At 33.3% G+C, this 17,204-nt stretch overlaps 1 protein-coding gene across 1 annotated transcript in view; it reads left to right on the top strand.

Moving 5' to 3' along the window:
• LOC140437334 (glutamate receptor ionotropic, kainate 2-like) overlaps nt 1–17,204 on the top strand; it is an 87,263-nt gene that overhangs the window by 26,793 nt on the left and 43,266 nt on the right. The window contains exons 7-8 of the mRNA XM_072526808.1: nt 2,448–2,600; nt 10,419–10,633. Coding sequence (XP_072382909.1) covers nt 2,448–2,600; nt 10,419–10,633 — 368 coding nt within the window. The remainder of the gene's footprint in view (nt 1–2,447; nt 2,601–10,418; nt 10,634–17,204) is intronic.

The following is a 17,204-nucleotide window of genomic DNA, read 5'->3' as shown; positions in this document are numbered from 1 at the left end:
TTTTACCTCAATATACCTCATAATACCTCAATACTCTTCTTGCACATTTCAAATGAATACTGCTATAACCGTAATTTTATTATTTTCTCTTTTTATATAGATACAAGGTTCATGTTTTGATTTCTTATAATTAATATTTTCCAAAATATTATTTACTTCATAATTCCAGACTAGAAGACTGTTTAAGCCCATAAATTAAATAGCCTTATTTAATTTTAAACATTTGTTACCTGCTAAATCAAAACTCTCTGGTGATTGCATGTATATTTTCTCTTTCAAATAACTATTTATAAATGCTGTTTTAACATCTAAATGAGTAATATCCATACCTAATTTTATAGAAAGTGAAAAAAGCAACCTAAAGAATAATATCTTATTACTGTATGGTCTGTATATTATCTTTGATTAAAACCCCTAGCCACTAGTTTTGCACGATATGCAATATTATTTTCGCTATTACACTTTAACTTAAACATCTACTTATTATCAATTACACTACCATTTTCTGGCACATATCCCATGCATTGTCACGGAAAGATTGGATTCCATCCATCATGGCTTCTCTCGACTTTGCTCCATCAGGACGTTGTAATGCCTCTGAGACTGTTACCGGAACATCATCTAGGTCACTTTTCTTCTCACACATATATGTTACATATTCACTAAAGTAAAAGGAAAGACAGTTAATATTTGATTTCACGTATAGTGTTTCTGTATATCCGGTTATACGTATTTCATCCTAAAAGGAATCTTCGGAGCGGCTATTTACAGATGCTCTGAACGTGAAAACAATCTTTCCTGTCGTAATAGAATCAACACTAACATGGCTTCGATATGGACGCAATAGCGACATCTAATAATAAATGACGAAACTCGAAAACCGAAGATTTTTAATTGTCGAAACCAAATTCAGATTTTTTCTTTAATCTGTGCCTTCTAAGAATTGCAAGGCAAAACAGACGTTGATAAAGATGTAATTAGAGACATGGGGAATCTAAAATTGCATTCCACAACATATCTCTACAACTAAGCAAAAATCCTTGGCGAATTGTTTTGCCTTGCAATTCTTAGAAGGCACAGATTAAAGCAAAAATCTGAATTTGGTTTCGACAATTAGAAATCTTCGGATTTCGAGTTTCGTGATTTATTCACTAAAGTCTTTTCCTTTTCTTACTCGTTCTAACTTTCTGTGTACTTCTTGTAATGATTCAGGTAAATTGGGCACTTCAAAGTATTTATCACTTAAGTTATCTTCTTTATAGTAGCTCGATTCTTCGTCACTAAAAATATTACCATTATCTTTAGGATCAAAATCTATAAATCCATCGTCAGACCTGTAATAACATACGGATGCGAAACGTGGACCATGACCAAAGTAAACGAAGAAAAGCTCAGACACTTTGAACGAAAAATACTTAGAAAAATTTTCAGACCTCACCATGACATCATCACAAACCAGTATAAGATCAGAACCAATATCGAATTAAAAGCACTCTACAATGACGCCGATATTGTCCAAGAAATTAAATCACAGCGACTAAGATGGGCAGGCCACGTGCACAGACTGCATAACGATAGACTTGTAAAACTAATATGGGAAGAGATTCCCACAGGCAAAAGACCACTCGGACGTCCCATAATGCGATGGAGAGATAACATCCAAGCAGATCTCCGGAAAATGAACATTCCATTTGACCCTAGGTTGATGGAAGACCGAACAAATTGTAAAAAAGCTGTACAGTCAGCCAAGACCCACCCAGGGTTGTAGCGCTACGTGATGATGATGATTATCTTTGGTCTCAGATTCAATAATATATCTGTTTTGTTCCCCACTGAATCTAGAGTTTCTTTTGCCTCATGATCATCTTTTAAATCAAAATGAATCACTTCAAACTTTTTTGTGTCTTCCATAATTTGTACATTTCTGCTTACCATAATTTCTTTGGTGGTTGGATTGTACACCCTGTATCTTTTTATATTTTCAGCATACCCTACTAAAATGTACCAAATAGTCTTTTTCTCCTACTTTGACATTTTTTTCTTGTGGAACGTATACCATCACCTTGCTGCCAAATATTCGAAGGCCACTAACATCAGGATTACTATCTGTCCACATTTCAAACGGTGTGTTGTTGAATGTGTTTTGATGAAACGCACCAGTTGAATATACAATTAAGACTACATTTATTTTTTTCCAAAAGTGAATATAATTGACAGTTTACCATTGTACCAATCTTAACGTCTCGTGTAAATGACATATGACGCTAATATTTAAATTTTGTTTAGTTGATATCAATATTTGAACAAAAAAATTTATATATGACGACATTATATTGTTAATATTTCTGATTTGGTTTAAATCACATTAGATGTTGTTGTTTCCCTTAAACTATTACTATAATTAAATGTTCATAGGTTTTGTAATCAGAAGTTTTTTTTCTATTTAGACAGAAACTGTCCTCTTCCATGATGCAATACTTCTTTTAACGGATACAATAAATGCTTTGACTATAAAACCTGGGATAAGTAATAAGCCATTGCTTTGTAATGGTACAGATATTTCAGAGCATGGATTTATTTTAAGAAAGTATACCCAAATCGCAAGTAAATTCTTAACATATTTATTTATATTTAGAATACTAATCATTTTTTGAGCATAAATTCCTAACAATAAATTTTAAAATAGAATATGACAAAATTTACAATACCTTACGTTAATATGAGGCCATGCTCTCAGCTCTTTGAGGTATTCAACCATTTTCAGAAACATTTAGGATTAGTTATTATTTTATTTTTACTGAATGTTATAAAAATCTCTTATTCTCGTTTTAAAAGAAAGTATCACGAAAAGATAAACCTCGGGAAAACTACATTTCTAATACAACGAAAATGTTGAGAAAGGAAATATATACTGTTATGATTGTTTATTTTGATTTCAAACTTAGTTTATTGAGCCAATAAAAAAATTATAACTTATCTGTTATCAAAAGTAAAATAATCCTTATATTACCTGTGTTCGATGGATTCAAAAGATTTTCTAGTTGTCTTTTATCGGGTAGAGAAGAAAGGATAATAATACAATATATTATATTACAAAGATTTACGTTTCTTTATTTTATATGAACGAATAGAACAATTATTAAATTCTGTCGTTATCTTATCAATCAGCATACAAGAAAATAAATCAAATTATTATGATAATAAGATTATAAAACTACATACATTTATATTACGTGAAAAACCAATTTTACTTAAAATTTTCTTTACTTGAAAAAAGAAACCACAAAACTTTAAACTTTTGATTAGCCTAACAAAACCTCAGTTCTTAAATTTGAATGCTAATGACCATGATGTCGAAACGATCCTTCACAGATATAAAATTCGATTGTACAAACAATTACAGTTTATTTTCTTCTTGAGTTGTATGTTGGAACATACCCAGAAAAGTCCAGTCTCCTCAAAGATGTGATCTCCCCTCTTTGGCACCTCGGCTCTTTCTTTACGTCTCTGCAAACCTCCTTCAGACTACACAAAAAACACCTGATTCACTTCTCCAAACTCCGCTACTTATTTATGACACCAGGACCTCCTTTTGTCAACTTGATGCCGTAAGAATACTTTCACATATACTTTATAAAATGCCCACGGTAGATACAAGGACCTCTTTTAATCTACTTGATGTCTCCTTCAAACTATTCACTTCTTTTCGTTACGCCGGTATCCAAACTCACGAACCACACCTTATCTTGAGACACACGACTGTTTCCGTTCGATGACCAAAATATGACTGACTTCTCCTGTCTCATCATCGACTCCCAAATTCCCATTTAAAAACGACCATCCAATCAAAAAGCTTAAATTGTGTTTACTATGATATTGGAAAAGCCTAATTTCGGTTTCAGAGAAAACTAAATAGCTTACTTTAAAATTGGTTTTTTTCAATACATCATTTATACATATTTCAAAAGATTAGAATATGGTCATTTAATACTCGACTCTACAAACAATGAAGAGATTAACCTTCAGGTAAAATGTCTTCGAATTCTAAACAAAGGATTTTTGATAATTTTGTTTGAAACGGAAAAGGTCGTTTGCCAAACAAATTTCTACTCTTATCTACACTAAATCTTATCTTAAATTACTATATACAATTTGTTTATATTGATATCTTGAAATTTTATTTCGATGGATTTTTTTATTTATTTTTCTTTGGTTGGGAAAGAAGAAACATAACAAATCCCCGCCTTTGCATATGATAAAAATTACTGAGTTATTTAGGGATTTTTCTCTATGCAAAAACAATAAAAAATAGTCTTCCAACATTTTTTTAATTTCTTCTTTCACCTGTTGTCGATATTTATATGGGATCGGGTACGTCTTCGATTGAAAGTTTCCCAAGTTTTTAACCTCAAAGGAATGTTGGTGCTTTTTTTCCACTCTGTTTTCCTCATTTATTAAAGTTTCGTGTTCTTTTAACATCAGACTCACCTCATTTTCTTTTTCTTCTCCACATATCAATTTTCTTTCTTTTTCCTCACATTCTTGACACATATTTATCGCACATTTTTTCTCCTCTTTTTCATCAATCTCTTCCTTAAATACCACTGTTTCAATCATATTCTTTTCATTTTCCTTTGTTGACACTATTTCTTTTTCTTCTTCTGGGCTTATCCCTTCTTTTGAGGAATCTCCGGTAGTGACTTCTTTTATCCTTTTCTTAAGTTTTCTTCCTTTTCTTCTTTGTCCTCGCTTCGTTGCCAAATTCATTTCCACTGTTTGTTCTTTGTCTAAATCATTTTTCTTTTTCCCATGTTCATTTTCCTGACTGTCCTGTTCTTCTTCTTTTTCCTCTGTGATTTTCATCGTGTTATTTTTGAAATCTATCACCACATGTTTTTCTGCCAATTCATCCACTCCTACGATCATATCATGCGACATGTTTGGCATCACAACACATTGTAGTGCATAAATTTTCTTATCCAATCGTACTTTTACTCGTATTCCCTCATTTATCGTTGCCAATGTCCGTTTATTTGCACCCGCCAAATTTACCCGTGGTATTTTGTAGATCAAATTCGTTAAATTAACTTCCTCTATTAGTTTTCTGTTGATCAGTGTCATTTCCGATCCAGTATCAATCATAATTTTAATCGGTGTCTCGTTGATAAAACCATCTATAAATTTCAGATTTGCTCCACTTATTTTGTCCTCATTTTCTGCCAACTTAATAAATTCCTTCGGGTGACAAAAAATTCCTGTTTGTTTCTTTGTCTTTAGTGAGCGCCTTCGTGAAAAGGACGCTTGCTGTTCTTGTTCGCTTCTACTTCTGTCGCTTTGTCTCCCATCCTCACATTCCTCTATGTGTGTGTTGTTGACCGCTCTTTTATTTTCTCTTGGTCTCTCGGACCCGTATCGGTTTCCGCGATTTTCCGGTTCATTCGTTCTATTATTATTTCGGTTTTCCTGATATGTGCGATTTTTGTTTCTATTCTGGTTCTCTCGATATCTGTTTTCGTTCCATTGCCGATTTCTTTGTTCATAATTTACTCTTCCGTTGTCTCTACTTTCGTTTTCCCTCCTCGGGACAAATTCTCTTCTTGTGTACTCTCTCCTAAAGTTTTGTCCTCTATCTCTATAGTCTTGATTTTCTCGTTGTCTATAATTTTCTTGCGTTCTCCTCATTTTTCTTTCTCTTAATTTTGCTTCTCGTATTTGTAAGAATTGACATAAACTGTTAATGTCTTTGTAGTTTTGTAGAGTTATGTGATCTTCTAAGGTATCTTCAAAATGTCTGGCTATTAGTTCCACTAGCTGTTCGGACGAATAGTTGTAATGTAAGTGTCTTGCATTGTTGTATAGTTGTAGGGCATATACTTTTTCTGATATACCTATACTATCCTGGTATCTCCCATTTTGTAATTCCTTGTTTATCTCTATCTGTTGTATTTTCCCCCAGAAATAATTCAGAAATTTTTGTTCAAATGTTTGCCAATTTTGTAATTCTTCTTCTTTGCTATCAAACCATAAACTTGCCTCATCTTTAAGATGGTTCCTTATCGTTTCCTTTGCTGTTTCGAATTTACCGATATTTCGTAATTTCTTTTTTAAATTGTTAATGAAAATTACTGGGTGTAATTTTTTTACGTCCCCGCCAACCTTCTAAACAAAGGATTTTTGATAATTTTGTTTGAAACGGAAAAGGTCGTTTGCCAAACAAATTTCTACTCTTATCTACACTAAATCTTATCTTAAATTACTACATACAATTTGTTTATATTGATATCTTGAAATTTTATTTCGATGGATTTTTTTATTTATTTTTCTTTGGTTGGGAAAGAAGAAACATAACAATACATTACAGAACTGAATAAAATCATTAGAAAATTAATAAAAGAGCAAAAAAAAAGAATCAGGAGGAACAAATCGAAACCATAATAGAAGGAAATAGAAACTTAAAACGCCTGAGACTTACACTACGCAAATCAGAAATAAATAATATAAAGAACAATAATAGAGAAATGACAAGGAGTAGGAAGAAAACTAAAGAGCTGGAAATGAAATACCAGAAGTTATATTGGTTATTAAGTATAAAATCACAACTTACAATGAGAAACAAGGTATTAGTTTACAAACAAATGCTCAAACCAGTATGGTCCTATGGTCTACAGATATGGGGCTGTACTAGTGAGAGTAACTATGCTTACCTTCAAAGAGTCCAAAACCAAATTCTAAGGAACATAGTCAACGAACGCTTCGTGGTATATTCACGTATAGTTATTACGTTATTCGTATTCACGTCATTAAAAAAGAAATAAAGAGATTGCCAAGGGTCATGAAAACCGACTCCCTAACCATACAAATAGGATAGTTTTATGTTATAAGTGCTAGATAATCAAGACCTCAAAATGCACCAAACAGTGAAGTATGCAATAATAATTCTTAGATTCTAAGGTGAACCATTGGTAATACCTAGGACAGTAAAGTTGCAGATTAGGTTAAATATAAAATGCCGATTAATTATAGGATTAGGCGCATCGTTCCTTTAATAAATAAAAAAACACAATAATATGATTAAGGACTTCTTAACAGTACAGAAAAACCGTTATAATTATACTCCATCCTCTGGTAAATAAAATATTACGAGAAAAGAACATCTCAGACGGCTGTTATTGTTCAAAATAACGCTTTTATTGTACAAAAAAGGCGACAAAAGTGATTTAAAAAATTATCTTCCAATAGCATTACTCATACAACTTATAAAATTCAAACAATAATTCTTTGTCTAACAGGTTGACAATAAAATGAGACGGATACCAGGCACGATAACATGCAGGATTCAGAAAGAGATTTAGCACCAGAAACCACTTGTTAACCCTTAATTGGTGAGGTGCATAATATGTTACGTACTTGGTGACGTGGTGCCTTAGCGGACCCCATTTTTAAAATATTGTATATCGGATTATTTTTTTTTAAATTAAATAATTGATTACATATTGTGTATTTACATATTACTTTAAACTGCAAATACAAAAATATTATATTTTAAAGAGCAAACTTGTTTATTACATGATTATTTAACACATTCTGAATAAAACCTTTTATTTTGACAAACATATACTTTATTAGTAAATAAAACAAATTTGTTGAAAATTTTAAGTTGAACTTCAAAAATTAAAAAATAAATGTATATTCTTATAAAAAAAGGTAAAAACATTTCTAAAAAATAATATTTATTAAGAAATGACACTTGATTTATTGGACCAAATTTATTGTTCTCAACAATCCTTGCATACTTTTTCTGTACATTCCGCACATATTGGTGTATTACAAAATTTACAAGAGAATATAATTTTCTTGTCTTTAGACCTGGGACACTTCACTGCGTTTTCTTTTGTTTAAAATGTTTTCATCCATAGCAATGGGTAACGGAATTTGAAAGATTTTTCCTATGGAAATTCGGAGTTCTCGTGACACCCGTGTGTTCTCGATTCCTCTAAAAAGTTGAGGTTTTACGAGTGAAAATGTAAGATCTTTGATAAACTGAAATCTAGATTTGTTTTCACTATTTTTTGTGCATGTATATAAAACATATGAATTCACCGAAGAAATGTTCAGGAGCTGTAAAAAAATCGCCATCGGCCACCTTCGAGTTCGTCTGCTTGTCGAAAAAGTCGTACATTTTTGGTCCAGACTATCAACCTCATCTTTAGTGGAGTTATAAAAGAAAATTATTTCTTCTTTTCCAGTGTCAGCATCAGTAGCCTTGTTTCTATGCATAGAAGAAATCATTATAACTGCCTTATTCTTTTTTGGAACATAAGACAAAAGTATTTTATAAGATGTAAATCCATATAAGGATGAGTTTTCAGCTCTATTTTTTGACGGCAGGAATTAAATAGTTATCTCCCTTTTATTCTTTTTTAGCATTAAAACGTAAGTTAACTTTTTCTCTAATAATTTATCAACAACTTGAATGGAGCTGAACCAGTTATCTGTAGTTATATTTCGATTAGAACCATAGATCGGTTTACACAACTGCAAAATAGCTTGAGTTGGAACTGATAATTGCTTTTCATCTATTGTTAGTTCTTTAATATCACTACCTCGTCCCGAATAAATATACGCGTTGAATAGATATGATGTACGAGCGTCACAAAAGGCCATACTTTTGTGCCATATTTATTAGGCTTATTGGACATATACACTTTAAATCTACATCTGCCTCGAAAGCCAATAAGCATTTCGTCAATATATGCCAAATCATTCAAGCAATAGTTTTCTTTAGAGTTTTCAACAATTCTACTGAAAATCCATGATATTGCTGTTGTCTTAGTTGTCTCCTTTCTCTTTTGTGCAATTGTACACCGAAGAATGTCCCTCCCAGTTCCGTCTGTGGCCTAAAGACTATCAAGATCTTCGTGGTTTGATTTAAAAATAGATGAAAAAAACAAAATGCCAAAGAACGCTTTTAGTTCTACCATGCCAACATCAACTAATTCAGTTTTTTGTTTGTCCTTGTATTTTATTCTTGCAAGTGCCAGTTTTTCATTTGTCCTTCTCATTATTTCAAAGAGAACGTCGTCTGTAAAGATACACTGCCAAAAAGTTAGTGGTGTTGGATTTTCTAAAGCCCTCGCACTACCTTTGAGACTAGCAAGTTGCCTGAATAGATTGGCAACAGGAGTTTTTGTATGAGTTCTCTGAGCAGGTTCTCTTGCCCATTTTTATCTGTTCCTCCCATAAAAGGTTCTTCTTTCATTAGTTGCTTGTTATTCTTCACTACTCCCAGAAGAAGACTGTTCCATTACCGTTATATCCTCATCATTGATACCTTCGCTTTGCTCTGTGTCGGAATTAGAATCGTATAATTGTGCTACATTATTTGTTTCCTCTTCTGTATCGCCATCTAAATCGCTAAACCACTTCATAACAGTCTCCTCAAAGTTGGGATCGTTGTAGGATACTTTTTTTGATGACTCACTAGCCATTTTTCTACAAAAAACAGTAATTACATAATTATCTACAAAATAAAAAAATTACACTTACGGTGATGTGGTGCCTTCAGGTACCGCAGAAAATATTTAACATGAAATAAAAGTAAAATAATAATTCACACGACGCTCTTCTCGCAACAGCTCTCATAAAACTGCTTGAACGAGGCATTCCTAAACGAGTCTGGCGATAGATAACCCTAACCTTGCGATATCAACAATATTTGGTAGAGGTGGGGTCGTCTATGGCACCACCTCACAAGTTCAGGTTTAAATGTAAAAATTCTAATCGAAAAAGCAAATGAATATAATATCCTTATGTTATGTATGCAGCTTTTGTAGACATTAACAAAGCTTTTGACAGTGTGGAACATTGGGCAACAAAATGTTTACTAAGCAGCAGTAGGGCAAACTACAGATATACTTAAGTTATTGACAATATATACCAGAAAGCAAAAACACGAGTTAAGATCTATGAACTCAAGGAAGTAATAGCACTTAACAGAGGAATATGGCAAGGTGACACAATATCACCAAAGCTGTTTAACCAAGCCGTATAAGATGTGTTCAAAAAACTAAATTGGCAAGAGAAAGGAGAATAAATGGAGAATATGTTAACTATCTACGATACGCCGATGATATCTTCCCGAGAGAAAGTGATGAAGAGGAGTTAAAGAATATGCTTCTGGAACTAGATAGAGAAGGACTAGATTGGTCTTAGAATCAATTATGAAGAAACAAAAACAATGAGTTACACCTCATGCAATGTCACAATAGAACATACATACGTTTGAGATAGATAGATACAATTTTTTTTAAATATTTTTAAAGATAAATTATCTTTTGACTTGTAGTTTTATGGTTATGATTCAGGGAAAATATAACATTAGAGTACAATTTTTGCAAAATTAATCACTTATGTTCTAGAACAAACCGTCACTTACTTTAACCGGGCCAATAAAGTTTAATGATGAAGGTGAGCGGATCGATTTTAATATTCAAGTGATAGATATAATAGATGACTCCATTATTGCTACGTGGTTTGCCAGTAATGAAACACTGTCTTTGGGGAGAGACTACAATCAGACTATAGATGCTGCTATTTTAAATCTGCAAAAAATTACAGTAATCGTCTCATCCAGGTAAGGAAGTCTAGTTTATATTAGTCTAGTTAAAACAAATTGTTCGTTAAAAGTTAGGGTTAGTGTTAAAAAGAGTTCAAATAAAATTAGTTTTCTACTGTAAACGAGAAAAAAATTTTCACTTTAAAATAAATTAACATGATTTGCTTTATATTACAAATCTACAACTAAGAAGATTCATAAAAATGCAAAAATTTAAAGTGACATGAACATTCGATTCATTTTATAAATCAAACAATAATTTCTTTAAAACGTAGTATTTTACGAACTTTAATAACTGCTTGGTAACCCCTTTGTATACTTTCCATTAAATAGACCACACCTTGCCTGATTTGTATTTAAAATAAAGACAATGGATACCTTACTGCTAAACAGTTTCATTATATAGTTCTTATATGTTGTGTATGGGAGTAATGGTAAATTAGAAATAATAATCAAGCAATAAAACACCGAAAACTTTTGTTTTCAACACTTTCACAGATTTTATTATAATTTTATTATAAAACTAATTTATATTGTGAGAATTGACTAATTTTCCATATACTAGTATTATGGACTCACATTGGCAACCTTTTCGTCATTTGTATACTGGATATTCTTCTTCTTCTAATGGCGCTACAACCCTTTGTGAGTCTTGGCCTGCTTAACACTGTTCTTCCATTCTGCCCTGTCGGAGATATTTTCCTTCGCCACTGCCTGATGTTCATGGTTTTAAGATCCCTCTCTACGACGTCTATCCATCTTTTACGGGGCCTTCCTCTTGTTCTGTTTTCTTGGGGCTTCCATCTCTGGACTACTTTTACAGCTCGATTATCTGGCATTCATTCTAGGTGACCAAGCCAGTTTAGTCTTTGTGACTTTACAAATCTGACAATATCTGCGCTCTGCATTAGTTCATCCAGCTCGTGGTTCATTTTAATTCTCCACAAACCATCGCTGCATTGGGTTGGTCCAAATATCTTCCTTAGTATTTTGCGCTCAAATATTCTCAGTTGATTTTCATCAGTGGTTGAGAGGGTCCACGTTTCACATCCATATGTGACCACTGGTCTAATTACTGTTTTGTAGATTCTCAGCTTAGACTCACGATTCAGTAACTTACTTTTCATTAAGTCTTTGTATGCATAAAAGCACTTATTACCGCTAAGAATCCGTGCTTGTATTTCTTGACTGATGTTGTTGTTGTCATTTATTATTGAGCCTGGGTAGGGAAAAGTGGAGGCATATTTGTAGGCATGGTTGTCTACCTTCAGATTCTCATATTCATTTGATTTTGTGCACTCCATATATTTTGTTTTGCTTTCATTTATATATAGACCAAACGTAGCAGCTTCTTGTTTCAGTTCTATAACTTTTTCACTTAATACTCTTTTGTTGCGGCTTATTATGGCAACATCATCCTCATATGCGCATATTTGCATTGATCTTGTATTAATACAGCCGTTTATATCCAGTTTTCTAACAACAGCTTCTAAAGTTAGATTAAAAAGTGTTGTTGATAAGGCATCACCTTGTCTAACTCCATTTTCAATATCAAAGGCCTGCGTCATATCTTCATCTATTCACACCATAGCTTTGGAAGCCTCCAGAGTCATTCGTATAAGTTTAACCAACTTATTGGGTATCCCTAACATAGATAGTTGCTTTAACCTCTTTTGTCGATCTACTCCATCAAACGCCTATTTGAAATCGATATACAAGTTGTAAATAGGTATGTTATATTCAACACATTTTTCATGTATACCTCTTAACATATGTATTTGGTCTATAGTTGACCTCTTTGGTCTGAAGCCACATTGGTATTCACCAATAATCTCCTCCGAAAACGATTCCAGGCGGCTGTATATAATTCCTGATAATATCTTGTAGACGACATTTAAAACTGTTATGCCCCTATAATTTTTACAGAGTCGTTTGTCTCCCCCTTTGTACATAGGAAGTATGATTCCTACTTTCCAATCTTCTGGAATGACTTCTAGTGTCCATATGCGGTCGATTAGTTTATGGATACGCCTCCATAGCGCATGTCCACCATTCTTTATCAGTTCTGCAGTTATTCCATCTGTGCCAGGTTCTTTGTTATTTTTTAGATGTTTTATGACGTTTATCGTTTCTTCCAATGTTGGTTGCTCAACTAGTTGTTCTGCTGTGTGGTGAATTATCTCTTCATCTTCGTTTTGTTCTTTTTCTGGGTTTAACAGCTCTTGAAAATGCTCCCTTCCACCTTTTCATTATTTCCTCTGTCTCGCTGATAATTGCCCCATTTTTGTCCTTGCAAACTGTTGATCTTGTCATGTATCCTTAGGTGCATTGCTTATTGCTATACTGGATATACTCCTACTTAAAACCAATTAGTCTGGCAATTAGTCTGCGATTTTATTAAAACTTATTCCGCCCCACACTGTAACATAACCCCCTCGAAATGGATCAATTTTCTAGATAGGTTGCCGATTCCTATACACTAACGCAGCGTTTCTTAAACTGTGTTCCGTGGAACCCCAGAGTTCCGTGGGGATAATCCAGGGTTCCGCGAAAGCTACGTGCTTTTTAAATAACATTCAAAGCAGTATAGGGGAAGGTGAGGTAAAATGGGATACTTAACGTTTGAGGCTGTATAACACCGAAACTATGTATTGGAGGCTACTCATATTTTGGCACAGTGAAAACTCATTATTTTTGTATCAAAAGCACAAAAAAAGATTTTTTTATAAATGTATAAAAAAGTTATATGCAAAAATTTGACACTAATACAATTTCCCATTTTACCCCCACTGTGTGGGTAAAACGGGATACACCGTGGGGGTAAAATGGGATAGGATTTATGTTATTTTAATTAATTTTCTCTTTTTTTTAAGTTTAATTTTTTTTATTTTTATGCAAAATACAACAACTTAAACTCAAAAATTCAAAAGGAACGAAAAAGAGCAATTAACTAAATAAGAAATAACGATGGGTTAAACCCAAAAAATCCAATAGTAATAGGAATAATAATACCGAATATTTTTCTTAAATATTAATAGGAATAATAATACCGAACATTTTTCTTAAATATTAATAGGAATAATAATACCGAACATTTTGCTTAAATATTAATAGGAATAATAATACCGATCATTTTGATTAAATATTAATAGGAAAAATAATGCCGAACATTTTTCTCAACTTAATCATATCTGCAATATTCGCAAATAAATACATCATCATCGCTGTCAGCTCCTGCACAAGCCTCATGTCCCCATCTTTTACAATTGCAGCATTGTATCCAGCCTTCTTCTTTTTTGTCTGAAGAATATCTATTGTTGCAATAGAAGCATTCCTCATCTGCACTACTGTCACTGTTTTTAATCTTCTTAGAAGTATTTTCTTTTTTTACGGTTTTCTGCTTTAGTGACTTAATCTTGATTTTTGAGTTAATGGCCATCCAAGATTAAGAGAGATGAGTTTTTTTTGATGATTGAGTGTGATAAAGAAAATGGTCAAACCATTGTTCAAACAAGTTAAGCTGCATCCAACCAGATTTATCAGTAACGACTAAGGTTCCTGGCAGTGCACCCTCTGAGAACTGCGGCTTCATACGAACTCTGGGAATTATGATCATAGGAGGAACAAATATTCCACTGGCACTCATGCAGATTACAGCCGAAAGCTCCCCTCGTTCTGTAGATGTTAGGGTGCCTGTTTTCTACCCTTGACAGCAATCACTTTTGATGGACGACCTTGAACTGTTGTAATCCCGGTTTCGTCAACGTTAAAAATACGGGAGGGTGGAAAGTTCATTTTTTCTTGAAGAGGCTCCAAAATGTCAAAAAATGACGAAACTGCTTCCTTGTTAAAGCCTCGAGCACGTGCAGCTGATGTTGCTTCAGGCAAACGGAGCGAAAGTTTATTCCGTTTCAAAAAAGCGCGAAGCCATTCTCACCCAGCCAACTTGGTGTTTTTGTTGAAATGATGTTTAATGTTGTTTTTCTCTGCCATCTGATATGCCAAGCTAGCGGTTGGAACGAGTTGTAAGACCGAACATCATAGGTTCCATATTCTTTGCATATGTTACCAATTGCTGCTCCAACTCTAGAGGAAATGTAGGCAGTCGGCTCCTAATTAATTTAGAATGACCGGTTGCGGATTTATTTCTTCCTTTGAACCTTCTTTTCAATGTTGATTTTGGAACTCCATATTTTTGGATGCTTTTAGAAATCCACAAATTCCTTTTTCTAATGCTTCCAGAGCGCTGGCCATAGATTTTTCAGACCATTTTTGACGCTCAGTCTTTCGTTGGTAATTTCTAGGCATCTGAAACAAAAACAATTCTTCTAAGTTTACTCTTATATTACCCTAAACAAACTTGAATATATTTTGCTTTTAAAAGTGTTTTAACTATAGAATTTTCACATAAGGGGTAAAACGGGATATCCCATTTTACCCCACCCGGTTATTTCCCGTTTTACCCCAGATGCTGTTTAAAAAAAAAAACTTACCTTGTATGCTCAATATGAGTTGGTTCACTCAAAAAATTTATTCACATTATGCGCAGGGCACTACACATCATCTGAGTTGAAAAATTATTTCAAAAACTTGTTTAAAACAAAAGTTACAGCTTAAAACGTCAGGCACCTGTCAAAACACATATTTTGGTCTGACCACGAGGTCGGATGTTTGAACTACGGCACGTTCGAACTACAAGCCAAGGCGCATTAGACGAATGTTTTAAGTATTTTTCACCGCGGCTGACGTCATTGGTAGACCGCTAGAGGCACTATCCCGTTTTACCCAAGTATCCCATTTTACCTCACCTTCCCCTATAACAAAAAAAGTAATTAAAATTTAACAACACGACTAAATTCCACTTACTATTCTGGATATTCTCATTCGGTTCAAATGCGATAGTCTGACGTCGCGAATTATACGGCGCCATCAGCACAATCATTTTTGGTATTTTTAAAGCAGCCGTCCTGGTGATATAATTACGGGAAATCTCGGTATCGGATTCCCCGGATGAATTCTTTATTGATATACAATACATATTTATCATTATTCTGTGAGTATTGGAGTATTTTACATATTATTAGTCACTTGCCGGTATATGCCTTATAAATAAACTGATTTAAAGTTACTGATAGTGATTTTATTGATAGTGATAGTGAACTTTATTGGTTCAGTCTAAAACCAATTGCTTAAAACCAAACTGTCTAAAAAAAGTGTTAAAACCTAGAAATTGTAATTATTTCTGTTTAATGGTTCACTGTTAAAGATAATATCAAAGTAAGTAACCTTTAAACTTTATTCGGTCTTAATGGGGAGTTCTCATTTTTTAAATAGAAATACGAAGAAATATTTTTTTAAGAGGATTGTTTTTTTATATATTGAAACTTTTTTTAAAAGCGTTACTAATATCTTTCCAAAAACAAACTGTGTTTTAATTTGCCTCTGTAGCAGAGGGCGTTAAAGTTGATGCCCGAAAAACGAGAGTTAAATATTACTTCTGTTGAGTAAAATAGGATCTTTTCAGAAAATTAAAAATTATAAGAATGGCGCGCATTTTACTTAAAATTTGAACAAAGGACCTTTTTAGATTAGAAAAAGCGGAATTAAAACTAAAATATAGCATTTTAATCAAAGGTCCTAGGTTGCCCATTGGTGTCTTCTTCTTCTTCTTTAAGTACCGTCTCCTCTAAGGAGGTTGGTAATCATCACAGCTATTTTCACTTTTGAGATTACAGCTCTGAACAAGTCGACGGAACTGCAATTATACCACTTTCTCAGATTGTTGAGCCAGGAGACGCGTCTTCTCCCAATACTTCGTTTTCCCTGTATTTTTCCCTGCATTATGGTTTGTAGCAACACATATTTATCCCCTCTCATAACGTGGCCGAGATATTGTAACATTTTTATCTTAATCGTATTCATGATTTCCATTTCCTTTGTCATCTTTCTGAGGACCTCAACATTTGTTATTCGGTCTACTCAACTTATTTTTAATATTCTTCGGTAGGTCCACATCTCGAATGCTTCAAGTCGATCGCTCACCTCTTTCTTTAAGGTCCAGGCCTCCACCCTATACAGCAGCACCGAAAAAACATATGAACGTAATATTCTTATTTTGATTGCAAACTAAGGTCTCTACTGCATAATACTTTTCTCATCTTATTAAATGTTGCTCTAGCTTGTCCAATTCTCATTTTTATTTCTTCTGTTTACTCGTTATTTTCATTAATAATTGTACCAAGATATCTGTATTTTTTTACTTTTTCTATTGGAATCCCTCTTATGTGTAAAATGTCTTGTTGTTGTGTTTTGGAAATTGTCATAAATTTTGTTTTATTAGCATTAAGCGTTAGACCTCTTTCCTCACTAGCATTTACTAAATTATCTAAAAGTGTCTGTAGATCTTGTATATTCTCTGCAATTAGTATAGTATCATCGGCATATCTGATATTGTTGATAGGTCTGCCGTTGACTTTTATTTCAATTGTTACATTTTCGAGTGATTTTTTAATTATTTCTTCCGAATATAGATTAAAAAATAAGGGGGAGAGTATGCAAACTTGCCTTATGCTTCCTTTTATCTCTACTT

Source organism: Diabrotica undecimpunctata, chromosome 3, assembly GCF_040954645.1.
Source record: "Diabrotica undecimpunctata isolate CICGRU chromosome 3, icDiaUnde3, whole genome shotgun sequence".
Lineage (NCBI taxonomy): Eukaryota > Metazoa > Arthropoda > Insecta > Coleoptera > Chrysomelidae > Diabrotica > Diabrotica undecimpunctata.
This window is presented reverse-complemented; position numbering and strand designations above follow the sequence as displayed.